Here is a 16,084-nt window from a genome sequence, read left to right as displayed (position 1 = left end):
TTAAGCTCTCCACAAATAAAACAAAAGAGGTCCGGTGAATTTAAGCACTTTCGATTCATATTGTCTTCTTTTTTTTAAACTGAAACTTAAAAAAAAAAACAGAAAAGATCTAGTGACAATTTCAATAAACAGTTTAAAAGAAAAAACACTAGAAATTGAACGTCGTCTAGTGTTGATTATCGATATAACGCGATAACAAAATAAGAATAACATACACTAAATATGCACGAATGTGAGGGTATATCGTGTTCTTACAAATATCAGTTTTGTTTTTGTTAGAATGGTCAACCACAATACTTATTTTCGATAGACTGTCAAATTCAAACTAAATCGTTTATTTAGATAATTCGATGTAATAGATTGTTTTTACTATTATTTTTTAAATCTATACTAATATTATAAAGCTGAAGAGTTTGTTTGTTTGTTTGAACACGCTAATCTCAGGAACTTCTTGTTCGAATTGAAAAATTATTTTTGTGTTGAATAGACCATTTATCGAGGAAGGCTGTAGGCTATCTAACATCACGCTGCAATTATAAGGAGCGAAGAAATGATGGAAAATGTGATAAAAAAACGAGGAATTTTATTCATCATGTGTGATGATGTATGATGTCCAAAATAACTTATCCACGCGGACGAAGCCGCGGGCACAGCTAGTATACTTATATATGAGAGATACCGAAAATACATAAATTAATTTACGGCAAAAAGTCATGTTTACCAGTGTTATTATCATCCATCGTCAAGTAAGTCGTTGCCTATCAGTTTTTTCAAGACTGTTGGCTCTGTCTACTCTGCAAGAGATAAAGACGTGACGTATGAACGAAGTATTAAAATGAGGTTAGAATGATGATACTCCGGTAGTACGGACATTGCTCCATGCGTTTACGCGACGCCCACCTAATTCAGGCCTCGCTAAATATAATCCTCCAATCTGTATTGCGACAAACTGTCCCTGAAAACCGGACTTCGGGATCGATATGTCGCAGAGAAATGAGGATATCAGAGATTTCACGAAATCACGGAAGATGGTGAATATTCCTATTTAATACATTTTCTTACTAAAAAAAATTAGTGATATGACAAAATACTATTTCAATCTAGTGATATATCATTTCACTCATCTCAATCTAGTGAAATAAAGAATGAAAAAGGTTCGTGCTAAGTCCTTTTAAAATTATTCACATAATTATTAACCTAACCTAACCTTTTTTTTTACGCGTGGAAAGACCTTCGTCGACCCGGCCGGGTACGGAAAGCCGGACGGGTTATGTGGGGCTTGAACCCACTAAAACCACACGGTGCCATCGCCTACCGCTTCGTTGCTAGGAGCATGAGCTGCCCTCGCTCATATTCGTGACGCGGCGGCCGCTTCCACAGCGGCTTCCTTCCGCTCCCACTTGTGGACGTTTGGGTAGACAGAGGGAGAGAGATAAATTGGACGATTTTTACTCGGAGGTATCCGTTTTTCTGACATTTCACTGGATTTAATTTAGTGAAACGACATTTCACTGACTATTTTAGTAAGAAGGCGTCGTAAATAAGAATATTCAACATATGCCGTGATTTCGTAATATCCCTGGGGATTTCGCGAAATCTCTGGTTACATCATTTTCCTGCGACAGATATATAAACAAGACACTGATCAAAATACGAGTGACACAGCATTGAACTACATAAACAGGCGAATCCTCGAAAAAGTCTTCAGAACATTTTCAGTATAGAGAGAAGAATGTAAATAGGTACAAGTAAAACATGCATTAACTGTTAGTACACAGGCAAAGACCTACATATCACTTTATTATAAATCAATATCAAATCAATACTGGAACCATACTATCTATTAGCGAAACGGTCGCAGAGGTCAGGCAGCAGTCGCTCATGGTTCTTATTTATTACTTGAGTTCCGGGCTCTTTGGTTTCACAAACTTGATATAGATAGACGATTATACGAGTCACTATAGTGTTGCCTTCGCTTCATCCACATTATTCCACATTCACAACTTTCATCATGCAAGTTAGTCGGTTTCAGGTAATCTTGACCTGACATTTTGCTAGAACGTTATTAAAAGTGTAAAAAATAAACATTGGTTATGGTAAATTATATTGGTATCAATAAAGGTAAAAAAAAATGGTTCTTTAATGTATTCTTTTTTATTGTTCCGTAAACAAATAACAAAAAGGAACCCTTACAAAAGCAAGTTTCGTCGTGTCCAGTCTCTGTCTGTATGTAACAGTCATTTTACTAGGAGAATAAGCGTTGAGGATACCCATACCACACAAAAGTGTGGTATTCAGTGACTCACTACAACATTGTACCTACAGTATTATTTTGAAGAATCCTGACCTCTCTGGAGTGGAGAGGAACCTGTGGTCCGACTTTTTTACCATGATTGAGTGATTCAGGTTCTCATACGTAGACTTATGTAGGAGAACCTCACCCGTATAATAGTTTCACATTCAGTTGCCTGAATGTGCAGGTTTCCTCGCGATGTTTTGCCTCCATTCATTAGCACTCAAACTAATGTACTATACTACTAACAACGAATGAAGTTACGAAGCAATAAATAAAAAATGAACTGACGCTTAGTCAATTTTTTTTTCATTGAACTAATATTTTGTGATAAAACCTAGTAAAATGTCTGTCCTCTTAATATTTGAACTCAAAACTATACTATTATATGTACACGTCACGCGTCACAGATTTCCCTAATTATCTGCATATATACTGTACTACGTTCCACTTTGAACGCTTGAAGACAATGCTAGCTTACAAGTTTCACTCACAAGTCGTAACGGGTAATAATGTCGCCGCAATGTCAGTTCTCAATAAGAAATTGCTTTTATTACATCTCATTATGAATGAGTTAGGTACCTATAATCGTGCGTACCCTAGAATTCGGAATTAAATAAATATAAAAATAAGTGGTAACTAGTGGTAAATGTGTCGTCGTTAACTGGAGGTACTAATTTACCTTATGGTTATCAAATATGTGGCTGTCAAATAACTTTACGATATCGGAGTAAGAGAGAGTTGTCAGAATGCAACACATCATTTCTATAATTTTAATTATAATGTCCGAGAGAAGCAAGGAATTATGCAATTTTAAATTTTAATGATAATGCAAGAGAATACCTTTCCACGGAACGAGAAATGTTCATGTAGAAATGTAGGATTGAAAAGGACATTAAACATCACAGATAGTAGGTATGTCATAATTACGTCAAAGTTTATTATTTCGATTTTAAGGTCGTTACAATGTGCAAGTTCTCAATAGACACTGTTTTATTACATATCACTACGAAATAAAGTATATCATTTAATGACCCACCACAGATACACGCGAAATTGGATGTGATGTGACCATATTAAGTATTGCGTGTATTAGAGATAGCCTGGCGAGATGCAGCTGCCTATTATGATGACGGCATTGATAAGCTACTTGCACTATTATATAATAGAGCATACAGTTATAACATAAATAACAGTCCGTTATATTATACACAAACATTTCCACTAACAAATTTATATTATATTAACAACTATCATTATCCGAGATTTTTACTACGACTTGGACACTCACTGACACTAATAAACTCTTGATGACACGAAGTTATGGCAATTCCTGGGGTACCTATCGCAAATGAATGTGTTGTTATTGCTACAGATAAGTAAAGCTTTTAATTTGATATATAAAAACTTACCTTATCAAATGTGATGACCGGAGTAGCAGCTCCTATAACGCCATCCTTTTTCCTCTCAATTTTGTAGACAACGATATGGTTCTCCCTAACTGTATGGACGATAAAGGCCTTGGAGTCTGGGCTCCAGGCCACATGCGAAGCGTAGTCGAATTCTATATTCACACGGAGCGTCTTGTGTTCCTTTTGGTTCAAGTCTCTTATGTCCCAGAGGATCACTGAACCATCTGTGTACAAAAAAAAATTACTATGAGATTGTCCTAATATTCGCTTAAATTTTAAATCACCTGTGTACGAGTAGGGTTAGGGTTGAATTTGAATTTTGAATTTGAATTGTTAGTAGCTAGGTACTTTTTTTTTTAACTCAAATTTACAGATATTATTAAATTATTAAACATTATTGAATTGTTATTTCCACGGGAGCCTATTTCTGCAGCTTAGCTAGGAAGATGATCGCCGTAATCAATATTCAAAGTAGATTTGTAATTTCTCAGGAATGAAAAACATTTATTTGGCGTCTTGACCACAACACAATCCAAGGCAAATCATTGATCAAAGGTTGAAAACTCTAAAATCTTGATATCTATAAATACCAGATTCACGGAAAGTGTTATTTTCAAGAATACCTAGAATTTAAATATTCAGTAGCATGTGGGACGGATACTATTATTGCTTCCGTATTTTTATCATACATTTCAATGTTTTCTTTTACATACAATTAGAAATGTATGATTTCCTTCTTTCTTATCAAAACCGAAAACATAACTTTGTGACGTCATTCTCATTAATACTCGTAATAATCACACGGGAACGCATTATAATATTCCCGAGACTATTGGCTCTATTTACCCTGTAGGGATAGAGACGTGGTGGAAGTATCATTATGATACTTCGGAAAGTCAAGTCGGTCTCGTAATTGTCGAGTTTATTGGTGGTTATTAGTTGTTGCAACTAAGAAATCTTTCTTTATTATACGAGTATTAGTAAAGTATTCACTGCGGAAAGTGAGGATGAAAGTATGAATACTTTTACAGTAATGTGACGCGGTCCGACGGGAATACTTTCGCTCTTATTGTAAATACTAATGCATCGATAGATACGAATAAATAAAAATACTTACTTACCTATAATGTCCATTTGTACTATAGTAATACAGTTTCTTAGTGCTTATAAAGTTAATACAATACTTGGACTATAGTTACTATAGACCTACACAAATATCTTTGAAATGAACAAATTTACTTCCACCTAATTTATTTAATAATGATTACGTGCCGTATGGTTTCTGGCATATAAAAATATTGGACCAATCCATTTCTTTCTTAAAGATGTAGTAAAAGGAAAATAAGGGAATCGGCATGTTCATTTAGTGCAGTTATTTTTACAATTACCCAATATGGGTTAGGTTAGAAAGAAGAGTTACCTAATTTACCGTTAGATTATCTAACTAAGATTAATAAATATGTAAAACCAAATTACCATTTTATTATTCAAGTTTTTACGTATATAAACCTGAGTTTTCCATGTAATGAGATGATAGAGCCTTCGGATTACAAATGTACCTGTACATGTTTTGTATATATTTTGCATTCTTACGTCACCGCAATGACTCAGTTTGGCCATGTAAATCAGTTTTTATTAGGCTACAAATAGACCGACAATACATATGGATCAAATTTAGAACGTCCTCCTGCGAAGTCAGCTAAAATGCAAATCATTGCTTTTTACTTTCATAGTTTGTATTGTTCATATTTTTTCAGAATTTAAAGAATAACTTGAAATGATTAAAAATTTGATATTGAAACTGCACTGAAAGATTAGATTATTATTAATTGGTAGGAACTTTGCACTTTTCTCTCTCTCATCTTTCCCTGTTTCTAGATGTCTTGCCAAGAGGGATCTTTTAGACGACGGGCTAGCAACCGGTCACTATCCTTCTCAATTTCATTATTCATGGCTTCCATGTAAACATTAAGTTGCTGGGACTCTTGTGACTTTGTCTATCCCTTTGTGATATGAGTAAAAAAATATTGCGTCGAACAAACGTTCAGTAGCGGTAGTAACGCCGCTGCAAAAGGTCAACGGACAGCTCGATATTGGTATCGAAACTAAGTTACTGTACCAAGGCCTTGATTTCAGACTGTTACACTCCTGACGCCACATTACTCGCCGATTTCACGGTTTACGTTGCTATTGGAAATTGCTTTTGTAAGAACCATTTGCCCGCAGCTTTGCTTGTCCATTGCCGTGTTGTTTAGCGTTAAAAAAACAATGTACGTAAATGCTCGTCTCTCCGTGCAGATAGTTTTATATACAGTCTTTAATCCGTACAGAGTCAACCGTCTTTAAAAGACTGAAAGGCCACGTTCACCTGTATGGCTTAATAATGGAATTGAGATTCAAATACTGATAAATAGCTAGCCCATCGCCTAAAAGAATTCGAAGATTTTTGGAAATTCTCTTAATTAACTTTTAGTCCGCATAGGAAGCGAAGCAGCTAGCATGTAACATAGTGATAAATTTATCAATAATTTTCAATGATGATGACAAATTAATTAACTGTTTTCAACAAAATCTGGTTGCAATCAATGAATGACTGCGCAATAAGGACGCTGATCGCGATGGCGCATAAATTTATGAGACTTGATCTTTGTACACAATGATGATAGCAAGTCGAAATCAGTGGGACCGTACCTAAGTAAGTAATCATGTTTTTATCGACAGTTCCGCATGAAATTCAGATAAGACACGTTAATTTCCTACGTAATATCATAAAATGGTCTGGTTTAACCATCTGTTAACTTATCGGCGCTTAGCTCATGAGCCGTGCGAGGCGAAGGCGAGTTTGAGTACACACCATGTTGAAAATTCTCGTTCAATGGCCGATTCAAGGGAACTAGGAAGTCTGCGTTATAAAGGCGGCACAAAAACTCGAATCCACAATAGTCATCATCAGTGTTGGTTACATACATAATTTGTGTTTATTTAAATAATCACGATTGTCAGTTCATACATACATAATGAACACGGCGATACTTATCCGAGCCGTATTAAGACAAAAACTCGTGTCTAAGAAATTCAAGGTTCTGAGGCATTGTACGTTGAGGTCAGGCTAAGGTAGGTAATGTCGATTCAAATTTGCGGGCAGACACATATGGAATTTCAGGCCAGTGCCCCATGTACTTGGAAAAATATACGGCAGAAGACAAGGACATGCCATTATCACGGAGTGATTCATCGGAAAAGGTTAATGACACCAAATTAATTTTGGAACAGGTGACTACCGTACAATTCCGTTCAAAGAAATTTCAGTATTTTTGATGTATCTTTTCCTTACAACTCATATACAACCTTCAACCATTTTTCACATTTTTTTATACATTTGTAAAACAATCTTCGTATGTGATTGATATGATTTCTTGAAATTGAAAATACAATTGAAAATCATTAGTACATCTTTCGTTTGATATAGATGATGGAGGAAATTAATTATCTGTATTTAGTGAGAAAACAAAAAGTGATAATTTTTTTATCGACGATAATTTGTTATTTTTTATATGCACAACGTTTAGTTACTAGACAGATTGCTTACATTACATCAAATTTTTTTTTACTTTATCATACATTCGAATATTTCATGAATATTTCATCATGAAATCTCTCCATTTCCTCAGATTCTGATCATAGTACGAAACTGGTTTACAACTAACATTTCACATTACAAAGCGGGGTTACAGTGGGTGTGTCGGAGTAGTTACGATGACGAAACACAATCTCACTTTGTGCAAGTAGGTATTATTGTGAAAGACGTATTGACAGAGACACAGGCCTGCAACAGTGGCGCCTACGGCTGACAGCTGTCGCTTAAATTGTTTTGTTTATAAACATAAGGTTAATCCACCATCAGGTTAATGTTAAAAGATAAGTGTTAAGCACTGGTATGTGTCGTCCATTGCTACTGATTGTAATCACCACAATCAGTCACCCACCATTACGTTTTTATTTTGCACTAGAGGCCGCACGCGACTTCGTCCGCATGGAAACCCTATCAATTCCGCGAGAACTCTGGGATAAAAAGTAGCCTATGTGTTATTCTGGGTCTTCAGCTACCTACATACCAAATTTCATGGTAATCGGTTCAGTAGTTTTTGCGTGAAAGAGTAACAAACATCCATACATCCATACAAACTTTCGCCTTTATAATAGTAGTAGGATCTAAATTTTTTTTGAGAGCCATTAATCTGTGGGGAAAAACAATATGACATTTCTATTTTCATATATTGCCTGATTGAATTTCATTCGGCTTAACCCATTTGGTTAATTTCGAGGCATGGTTTGGTAATATAGTTACTTGATTTTTTACATACTTAATAATACACTTATCATTTCTTTATACCTGTACCCTGTAAGGGATAAAGAAATGATAAGTGTATATATACCATTCCCTAAAAGAGAAATCCGAAGGATCCAACTCCCGAGAAAATTAATACATATGATATATAATAAATATTGCAAGTATTTTAAGGGCTCATGGATTATTTAAGTTTTCAAGCAATGATTATTGTAAAAATTACATCAGTACATATCTACATGTAACTAATGCTAGAATGTTGTTAAATCAACGAAAAATTTACTTTAATCATGACTATATCTATTATAATACTTGATTAATGTACATATACCTACGTAAGTGGCGACAAAGCGTCTGATTCTCTGAAACGTCGATTTATCAGTATACTTACAATCCTATTTTCAGCCATTTCTTCGATGACGAACGGCGCTCTCAACTCATATCCGTTTCGTAGAACTTTGCCATACATACCTTGCAATGTTATATTCTGGCAACAACTGAATATCATGATGTGTTGTTTGTTATTACAAGATGAAGTCATAGATTCCAAACAAAACAACAGATAAGCGTATGTTGATCCTATTGATGTGTTCGCTACATACGTATTAGCATTTTGCAACAATAATACGGCTAATTTTAGCGGCTAGTGTGACGCTAAGCTTGTATACTCGTATTATACAATACTATCTCCTATCTATTTGGGAAGTAGAGACGGTATGCCCTCAATTTATCGCGTTCAGATAACGTGTCCTTATTTGATTAGCGTAAATATTGTGCCTAATCTGTGTCTACGCAAATACTAGTATTGTGTCCTCTACATAACGTATTTTATACTCTTGAATTTTTAGTTGATTTAAATGAATGCTAACTTTATTTTGGGTCTATTTTGCGAGTTATTAACAAACGACCGGTCATAAGGGCAATGCTCCATGATAATCGAAGTATTTCCGATAAATTTACAATATTTATGTTTTCAAAAGGGATATTTTTTAAATATAGACCCATCTATTATGAAATAACGTCATGACACTCAAATACCATTAACAAATGCATAGTTAGTTACTATTGAAACATTAACCATTATTAAATTATTACTTTGTGACCATAACATTGCGTGTAATATGTATATCACTGTTTGGAAATTCTAAGTTCTCCTCATGATTTCTCAAGCTTGGTTCCAAGGTGGAAGTCGTTTGGTTTGCTCATCCACAAGCCATTTCGTCATCACTTTATGTAAGTTGATTATGTAAACTTGAAAATACACGGTCGTCTGATAATAAAGATACTTATTTTAATATATCAAAATATACAGACATTGATAGTAATAGTCATTATTGTCTATCTATCCGGTAGATACGTCTGCAATTTATTAAATGTTTAACATTTTAAACAAGCTTTATATTGATGGTTCAGCTTGAAACTATGAAAAACCAGGCTATTATCAAATTAAATTTAAGACATAGGTATCTTGTTCTTATGCTAATCTCTACGTGAATTGGATTAATAATTCAACCTATAATTAGGTAGATACTGATTGCAAGATATGAACTTAGCGCTACTTCATGAAGCTACGTCATCGGCTTTGAGAGAATTTCCTCTGACTCAGTTCTTGGCAAAATATTGAGGTGATACGTTTAGTCACATACGGCGCGCATGTGTAATCATTCATAAAAAAGTATGCACTAATATGATAAGATTCGGACAATTATTTTTAATATCGCAATGTTATTGTTTCACGAAATCAGGATTGTTATTGTTAACCATAATGTCTAAGAGGTAATTCAAATGCATTTGATTTGTTACTTATTCATTCAAGAACAATATCTTGAATTTTTTAAGTTATTCGCCATGCAACATAATTTGGAGATTACAAATGATGATAGAAAAAGCAATTTGTCTTTTATGAATAATTGTTTAAATACTTCATGGCCAACATATAAACTAATTGTTTTTCTAGATATGTAATGACTTGAAGTACCTACTTAGTATAAGTTGGCAGTTTGCAACATTTCTATTTCACAGGGATTTAATCCAGTGTTCCATTGTATCTTAAGATTACATACCTACTTAAATGTGCTTCGTGGACAAGAGACTGTTAGGTAGTAAAAAAACTTAGCGCAGTGAAAGTAATACGATTCTTTGTAGATCAATTAAAGAAAAATTTGGTGCATATTTATAGTATAAAGGAAAATCTAGATAAGGCTATGCCTGCCTAATTAAATATTTTTTTTTAATTTGAAAAATAGATACCAGCCACCTTGAATGTTTTTTACAAAGGTTTAACTCAATATAATAATTTTTATTTCAAAAAGGTAAAAATAATAGACAACATGTAAAAAAATATATTACGTTTATTGCTTTAACGCAATTCGAAGGCACATACCTCTATGTAGGGTACGCGAACTCCGGCAACGTAACACATATCCTCTCCGTTTACACATTACTAAAAAAAATCAAATACCATGTCCAAAAATAAAACAGTCTAGATCACAAAGTTAGGCGGCACTGACTAAAGGGTCATAGGGTTGCAACAACGGCAACTGCTTCGAGATCGGACGGCGCTCTCTGAATGCTCGCTCTTCATGCACTTTCAACAACACTAAGTCCATTACTGCTCGAGCATCTTCTAAAGCGGAATGGCCCGCACTGCTTTGCTGTACGCGTCGTCCTAAAAATTCTTCAGAAAGAGAACGTAGAGAGCGACGCATCGGAAATCCTCTGGCGTGGGGAAACATCGCACAAGTGTCGACGACAGCGCTGTGCAATAATTTTAACACTCTGAGATCATTTTCCAGGGCATGTCCAAGCAATATTGTATCAGTGCCTATGAATCCAAGGAGGTCATTCTGTACATCTCGTAGCGTCTTAGTCGCGCGCTCCAAGTCGCGCGGCCTGATGCCTGAGAATCGGGTGTTATAACACAGTATTGTCGAACTTGGTTTCACGTGTGTTTTGTATACAAGTCGGCCATTAGCAGCTACAACCGCGACACTGGCTAACTCCAGCCCTGCGGTTGTGTAACACATCTCTGTGTCTAACGCATACACTCCTCCGCGAGACAAGCGTGCCCGTACAAAACCTTCGATTGGTCCATTCATTCCAGGCTTTGTTCCGCTCCATACATGAAAACGGCCCAAAGTGCAACCTGTCGATCGTAAAGCTTTATTACAACAAGAGTAGTGTCTATCTACTACACGACCCCAATGATAGGAACAAAAACTCTGCGTCAAATATTCACCGTCACGAGTCATATGAAACACTTTATCACAACGTACACATAAATGTTCCACTTCATCCGCTTCTTCATCACTGTCAGAGCGCGGTGGAGTCGAACCCAACGATCCTCTGCCACTGTCATTTTGCGACCCAGGCACGAACTCGGGTGCATTGACGTCCCAAGATGTAAATAGTTTACGTTGCGGCGGCGGATTTATGTACATGACAGCTTTAGTAGAGTTCGGCTCGATTTCCACAGGATAACCAAGCTCCCACATACGTTTAGGCGAGAGCAGATGCGGTTGTAGGGCTGTTGCTAGTTCCTTCAAGAAGATGGCTTGCGGCGACGGCGGCGACGGCGGCCGCGCTGGCGGCGCCGACTTTCGTTCTCGATTTTTAATGCGTGACCGATGCTCTGCGATGCTGGCAATGTCCACAGTCGACATGACACTATCTTGACAAAACCAACCGTGTAAATTATTACAAAAGTGTTGCATTTTACTTCACTTGCTTTTATAAACATAGAGTTAAAAGAGCGCGGAGCCGGAGTCAGATACGTGCAAACGCGCGCTCGAACGCTGTACTAATGACGTTCTGGTGGGGCGGGCGCCTACGCTTTATACGTCACGACCTAGGTAGCGAGCTCTTTAACGGGACAATGCCGATCGACCGGCCTATTCTCCTTTTTCTAAACAATATTAAAACTCCTGTTGTCTATTTAAAGTTAAGATCCAAAAGGTTTATGAATGAATAAATATAGGAAATTATAAAATTTAAATTTCGTTTTCGACCGTGTGACTGCAGTGACAACAAACCGTGTTGTTTATTTACACGATCAGCTGATGTGGAAGCATGGCGCCGCGGTACCCGTACACTACGTTCAATGAACGACGGATGTAAATAAAGGCTGTACCTACTCTACTTAAATTTATAGATTGAAATTGTACTTAATTGCAGTAACTTATTTATCTTAATTATGTATGTTATTCATTTAACTACTTTATTTTGTAAATACATACATAATGTCTCGTTTTTATCCCTTCCGAGAACTTTGTACATGATATTAATAAACAGAATCATTGAATGCTTTTAAAATGTTGGAATAAAAATTTCGTTATACATCGCCACACCGTTGTTAAGAGGCATTTCACACTTTCGCACGCAGTTCTAGGATTTCGACGTTTTTCGGACTCGACTTTGACTATCTTTAGTAGCTCATAAAAAATATTTGAAATTTGAAAAATATTGGCCATATTTAAGAGTACAAATAGTTAAATGAATTTCATTAATATTTAATGCGCCATCTTCCGCAACCAATTCATTGTAAATCAGCCACAGACTCAATTTCGGGATCACTAATCTATTACAATATTGATACAACAACAATAAGAAGATATAATTGTCATCTGACATATATATTTTAAGAAAATAACGTAACAGATTTTTGAATATGTTTGTCAATTATTAGAAAAAAATGAACAAATATAATACGAATTTTCAAGAAAAACGCTGTGATCTTATCGTGATTTTCGGTTAAAGTAGACAACAAAAACAAATATAATTTCAAATTAAACATTGTTCTTTTTAGATTCCTAATCTATAGCATTTTTATTTTAATATTTGCACTCCAATAAATCCATGTGAATATCAGTTAAATTGCTTTATATGTATTTCTATACGAAAGTACTAAATGGAGCCCATTTATTCGGCGCGAGCGCTTGTGCCATTTTTTCCCTTAGCCTGTCTTAGGGTGACAAATCAACATCGAGCTTTGCTGCGCTGTACTGCGCTGTGCTGCGCTGTGCTGTGCTGTGTTTCTTAAGCTACGTTTTTTAACTTTTGAAACTCGTTCGTTCTTGTTTCTTTGTGCGCGCATACGCAAGTGCGAGCGAGATAGTAGTACGAAATTGAGAAAGACGTCTGAAGGCGATGGAGGGGCACGCAGCGTGTTCCAAACATAGCATAGCTCGATACAGCGCAGCATGTGTCGAACTGTGCTATGTTTTTTATGGAGCTCTGCAGCTCCATAAAACACATAGCACAGTTCGACACAGCGCGGCTCAGCACGGTGGGTAGCGTGCCTCGCTCGAGACTACTGCGTTTTTAAACAGAGCGTAGCCTCACACAGAGCAGCACAGCAAGGTTTGGTTGTATTCTCATTATAATATTAGACGAGCGAGTTGACCAAACATAGCACAGCGCAGTATAGCTCATAGCTCTATGTTGATTTATCACCCTTACGATCAAACTTGTGGCTACACGTTTATACAACGACTAAACACATTTGATCTTTTGGAGGTTTGTTACTTGAGATAAGTTTTGATTCATTATTTGAATTATAGTTGTGTTATATTTTTTACTCAACTGCCGGAGAAAACAGGGTTACGTTTTTATATCATACTTTTATTCATTTTCTGCTATGGTTCGCAATAAAAAGGGTGCTGTATATCGTGACATTGACAAAAAAGAAACGCGATATGATTTAAATTGGTGTAATAGAGTACCCAAAACCAACGAGCTTGCATGAAGTGAGTTATGAATTAGTGATGGGACTCGAATCGAAATTCTGTACTCGAATCAGTTCGAATCACCAGGAAAAACTTCGAATCGGTATTCGAATTAGCCTTCGATTCGAACTAACTGATGATTCGCATCAATACGAATCGGTTCGACGATTCGAATAAGCCTTTGATCCGAATTAACTGATGATTCGAATCAATTCGAATCGATATGATAATTCGAATTAATTAAAATCAAATAAGGAATCGAAGCAATGAAAATATACAAAAAAAAAATTAGCTTATATATTATATACCAAAACCGAGAGGCGTGGTGCTTGAACTTTTGTAAGAAGTCTTACAAATGTTACATGTAGCTTTTTCTTCATTTTTGGTAATAAATAAATAAATATATACGGGACAAATTACACAGATTGAGTTAGCCTCGAAGTAAGTACGAGACTTGTGTTACGAGATACTGACTCAACGATTCTATATTTTATAATAAATACTTATATAGTTAAACATCCAAGACCCAGGCCAATCAGAAAAAGTTCGTTTTGTCATCATGCACTGGCCGGGATTCGAACCCGGGACCTCCGGTGTTAAAGACAAGCGTACTACCGTTGCGCCACAGAGGCCGTAAAAAAGTCCCAAACAATCCTTTGTTTTGGCGGTGCCATATTTTTTACCTATACAACACGGTGTTCAAGTTTAGTGTACCCACTAACACTTTATGTATAACACAAATCCAGTTAAACCCTAAACTCGAGATATATATATATAAACTAAACACGATATATATATATATAAACTAAACACGATATAAACTTCAAAAATATTTAAAATCGCAATACAAACTTGAAAATATCCTAGTGGTCTCACCTGTAAGGTAGGTAAGTTCGCTGAGCAATGAAGATTCGAATAAGAGAAATTGATCGAATCAAAAATGAATAAAATCGATGAAAATGAATCGAATCAATATATAATACAATCCGAATGGGGTAATGACTGCGATCATTCAAATCATTCGAATTAAACGTGATTCGAGTCCCATCACTAGTTATGATTGTGAATGAACTGAAAGAAGTATGCAAGTATCGTGTCAAGTGAAAAGATGTAATCTCTGTCTACTCCTCCGGGAAAGTGATTGCCGTATGTATGTTTTAATTGTATGGTGGCACGTGGCAGAGCCTAATTGAACCAAAAGTGCAAACGTGTCACCAGCGCAGCGATGATATTTTCTTTTTTTGTGACCACGTGTAATAGGTAACTTTAAAATCTGGACTTATTTTTTATCCTTATTATTTTGTCAAAATGAAGATTCTTTTTTTGCGTTTATGTTCATTTTCCTGGATTTTAATAAAAATACATTTTTTGAAATAATATTATATATATTTTCTTACTCTTTATACTTGACTACATGTTACTTTTTAATTATTCATTTCTTTGTTTTTGTAAGAGAATGAACATATAAGTACGAACATACCAAGAAGACCCAGATGAATCAATGGCTCTTTTAAACAAAAAAAAAATACCTATCCGAATACATTATTTTGTTTTATAATATTGTAAAATTTTATAACATTTGACAATAAAAATCCCTCTACTATCAATAAATATGTTTGATAAATAAAATGATTGATAGATAAAAATGATAAATTTGATTTCTTATACATATTTATGAAAAAAAACAGTAGGCACGAAAGGGTTAAAATTTGAAAATGAAAATGTTATTCATTTTTTAGTGCACAAGAGTACATCCAGTGTTGCATTTTTGTCTGTATTCTTAACATACACAAATAAACAATACAAACTAATCTTTTATGTTGCCAGTTTTTTAAGGGCATCCTGAGAGTTCTAACTACAATAATTGACGAAATATAAAAAAATAATTTACGCGTTTTACTTCGCAACACACGCACACATAGGGCATGCAAAATAAAACGACGCAGGTCTTACTTCCACAGCTTCTCGGACGCGTCTGAAGTTGCAACGAGATTGATAACAAACATCTAAACTTCTTTAATTGTGCCGTGTGGTTCCCGGCACCAATCCAAAAAAGAATATGACCACTCCATCTCTTCCCCATGGATGTCGTAAAAGGCGACTAAGGGATAGGTTTATAAACTTGGGATTCTTTTTTTAGGCGATGGGCTAGGGGCTAGCAACCTGTCACTATTTGAATCTCAATTCTATCATTAAGCCAAATAGCTGAACGTGGCCATTCAGTCTATTCGAGACTGTTGGCTCTGTCTACCCCGCAAGGGATATAGACGTGACCATATGTATGTATGTATCTAAACTTCCACTTACA

At 35.6% G+C, this 16,084-nt stretch overlaps 2 protein-coding genes across 2 annotated transcripts in view; both read right to left on the bottom strand.

Annotated features, from left to right (window-relative positions):
• The window catches only part of LOC106132098 (transducin beta-like protein 2), a 178,945-nt gene that overhangs the window by 20,649 nt on the left and 142,212 nt on the right, over positions 1-16,084 (bottom strand). The window contains exon 3 of the mRNA XM_013331418.2: positions 3,706-3,929. Within this exon, the coding sequence (XP_013186872.1) occupies positions 3,706-3,929 (224 nt within the window). The remainder of the gene's footprint in view (positions 1-3,705; positions 3,930-16,084) is intronic.
• On the bottom strand, positions 10,338-11,844 carry LOC106132099 (exonuclease GOR). Its single transcript, XM_013331419.2, has one exon. The coding sequence runs from the start codon at positions 11,764-11,766 to the stop codon at positions 10,549-10,551; it is 1,218 nt and encodes a 405-aa protein (XP_013186873.1). The 5' UTR covers positions 11,767-11,844; the 3' UTR covers positions 10,338-10,548.

Source organism: Amyelois transitella, chromosome 13, assembly GCF_032362555.1.
Source record: "Amyelois transitella isolate CPQ chromosome 13, ilAmyTran1.1, whole genome shotgun sequence".
Lineage (NCBI taxonomy): Eukaryota > Metazoa > Arthropoda > Insecta > Lepidoptera > Pyralidae > Amyelois > Amyelois transitella.
The sequence above is the reverse complement of the archived record's forward strand: the minus strand, read 5'-3'. Positions and strand labels throughout refer to the sequence as shown.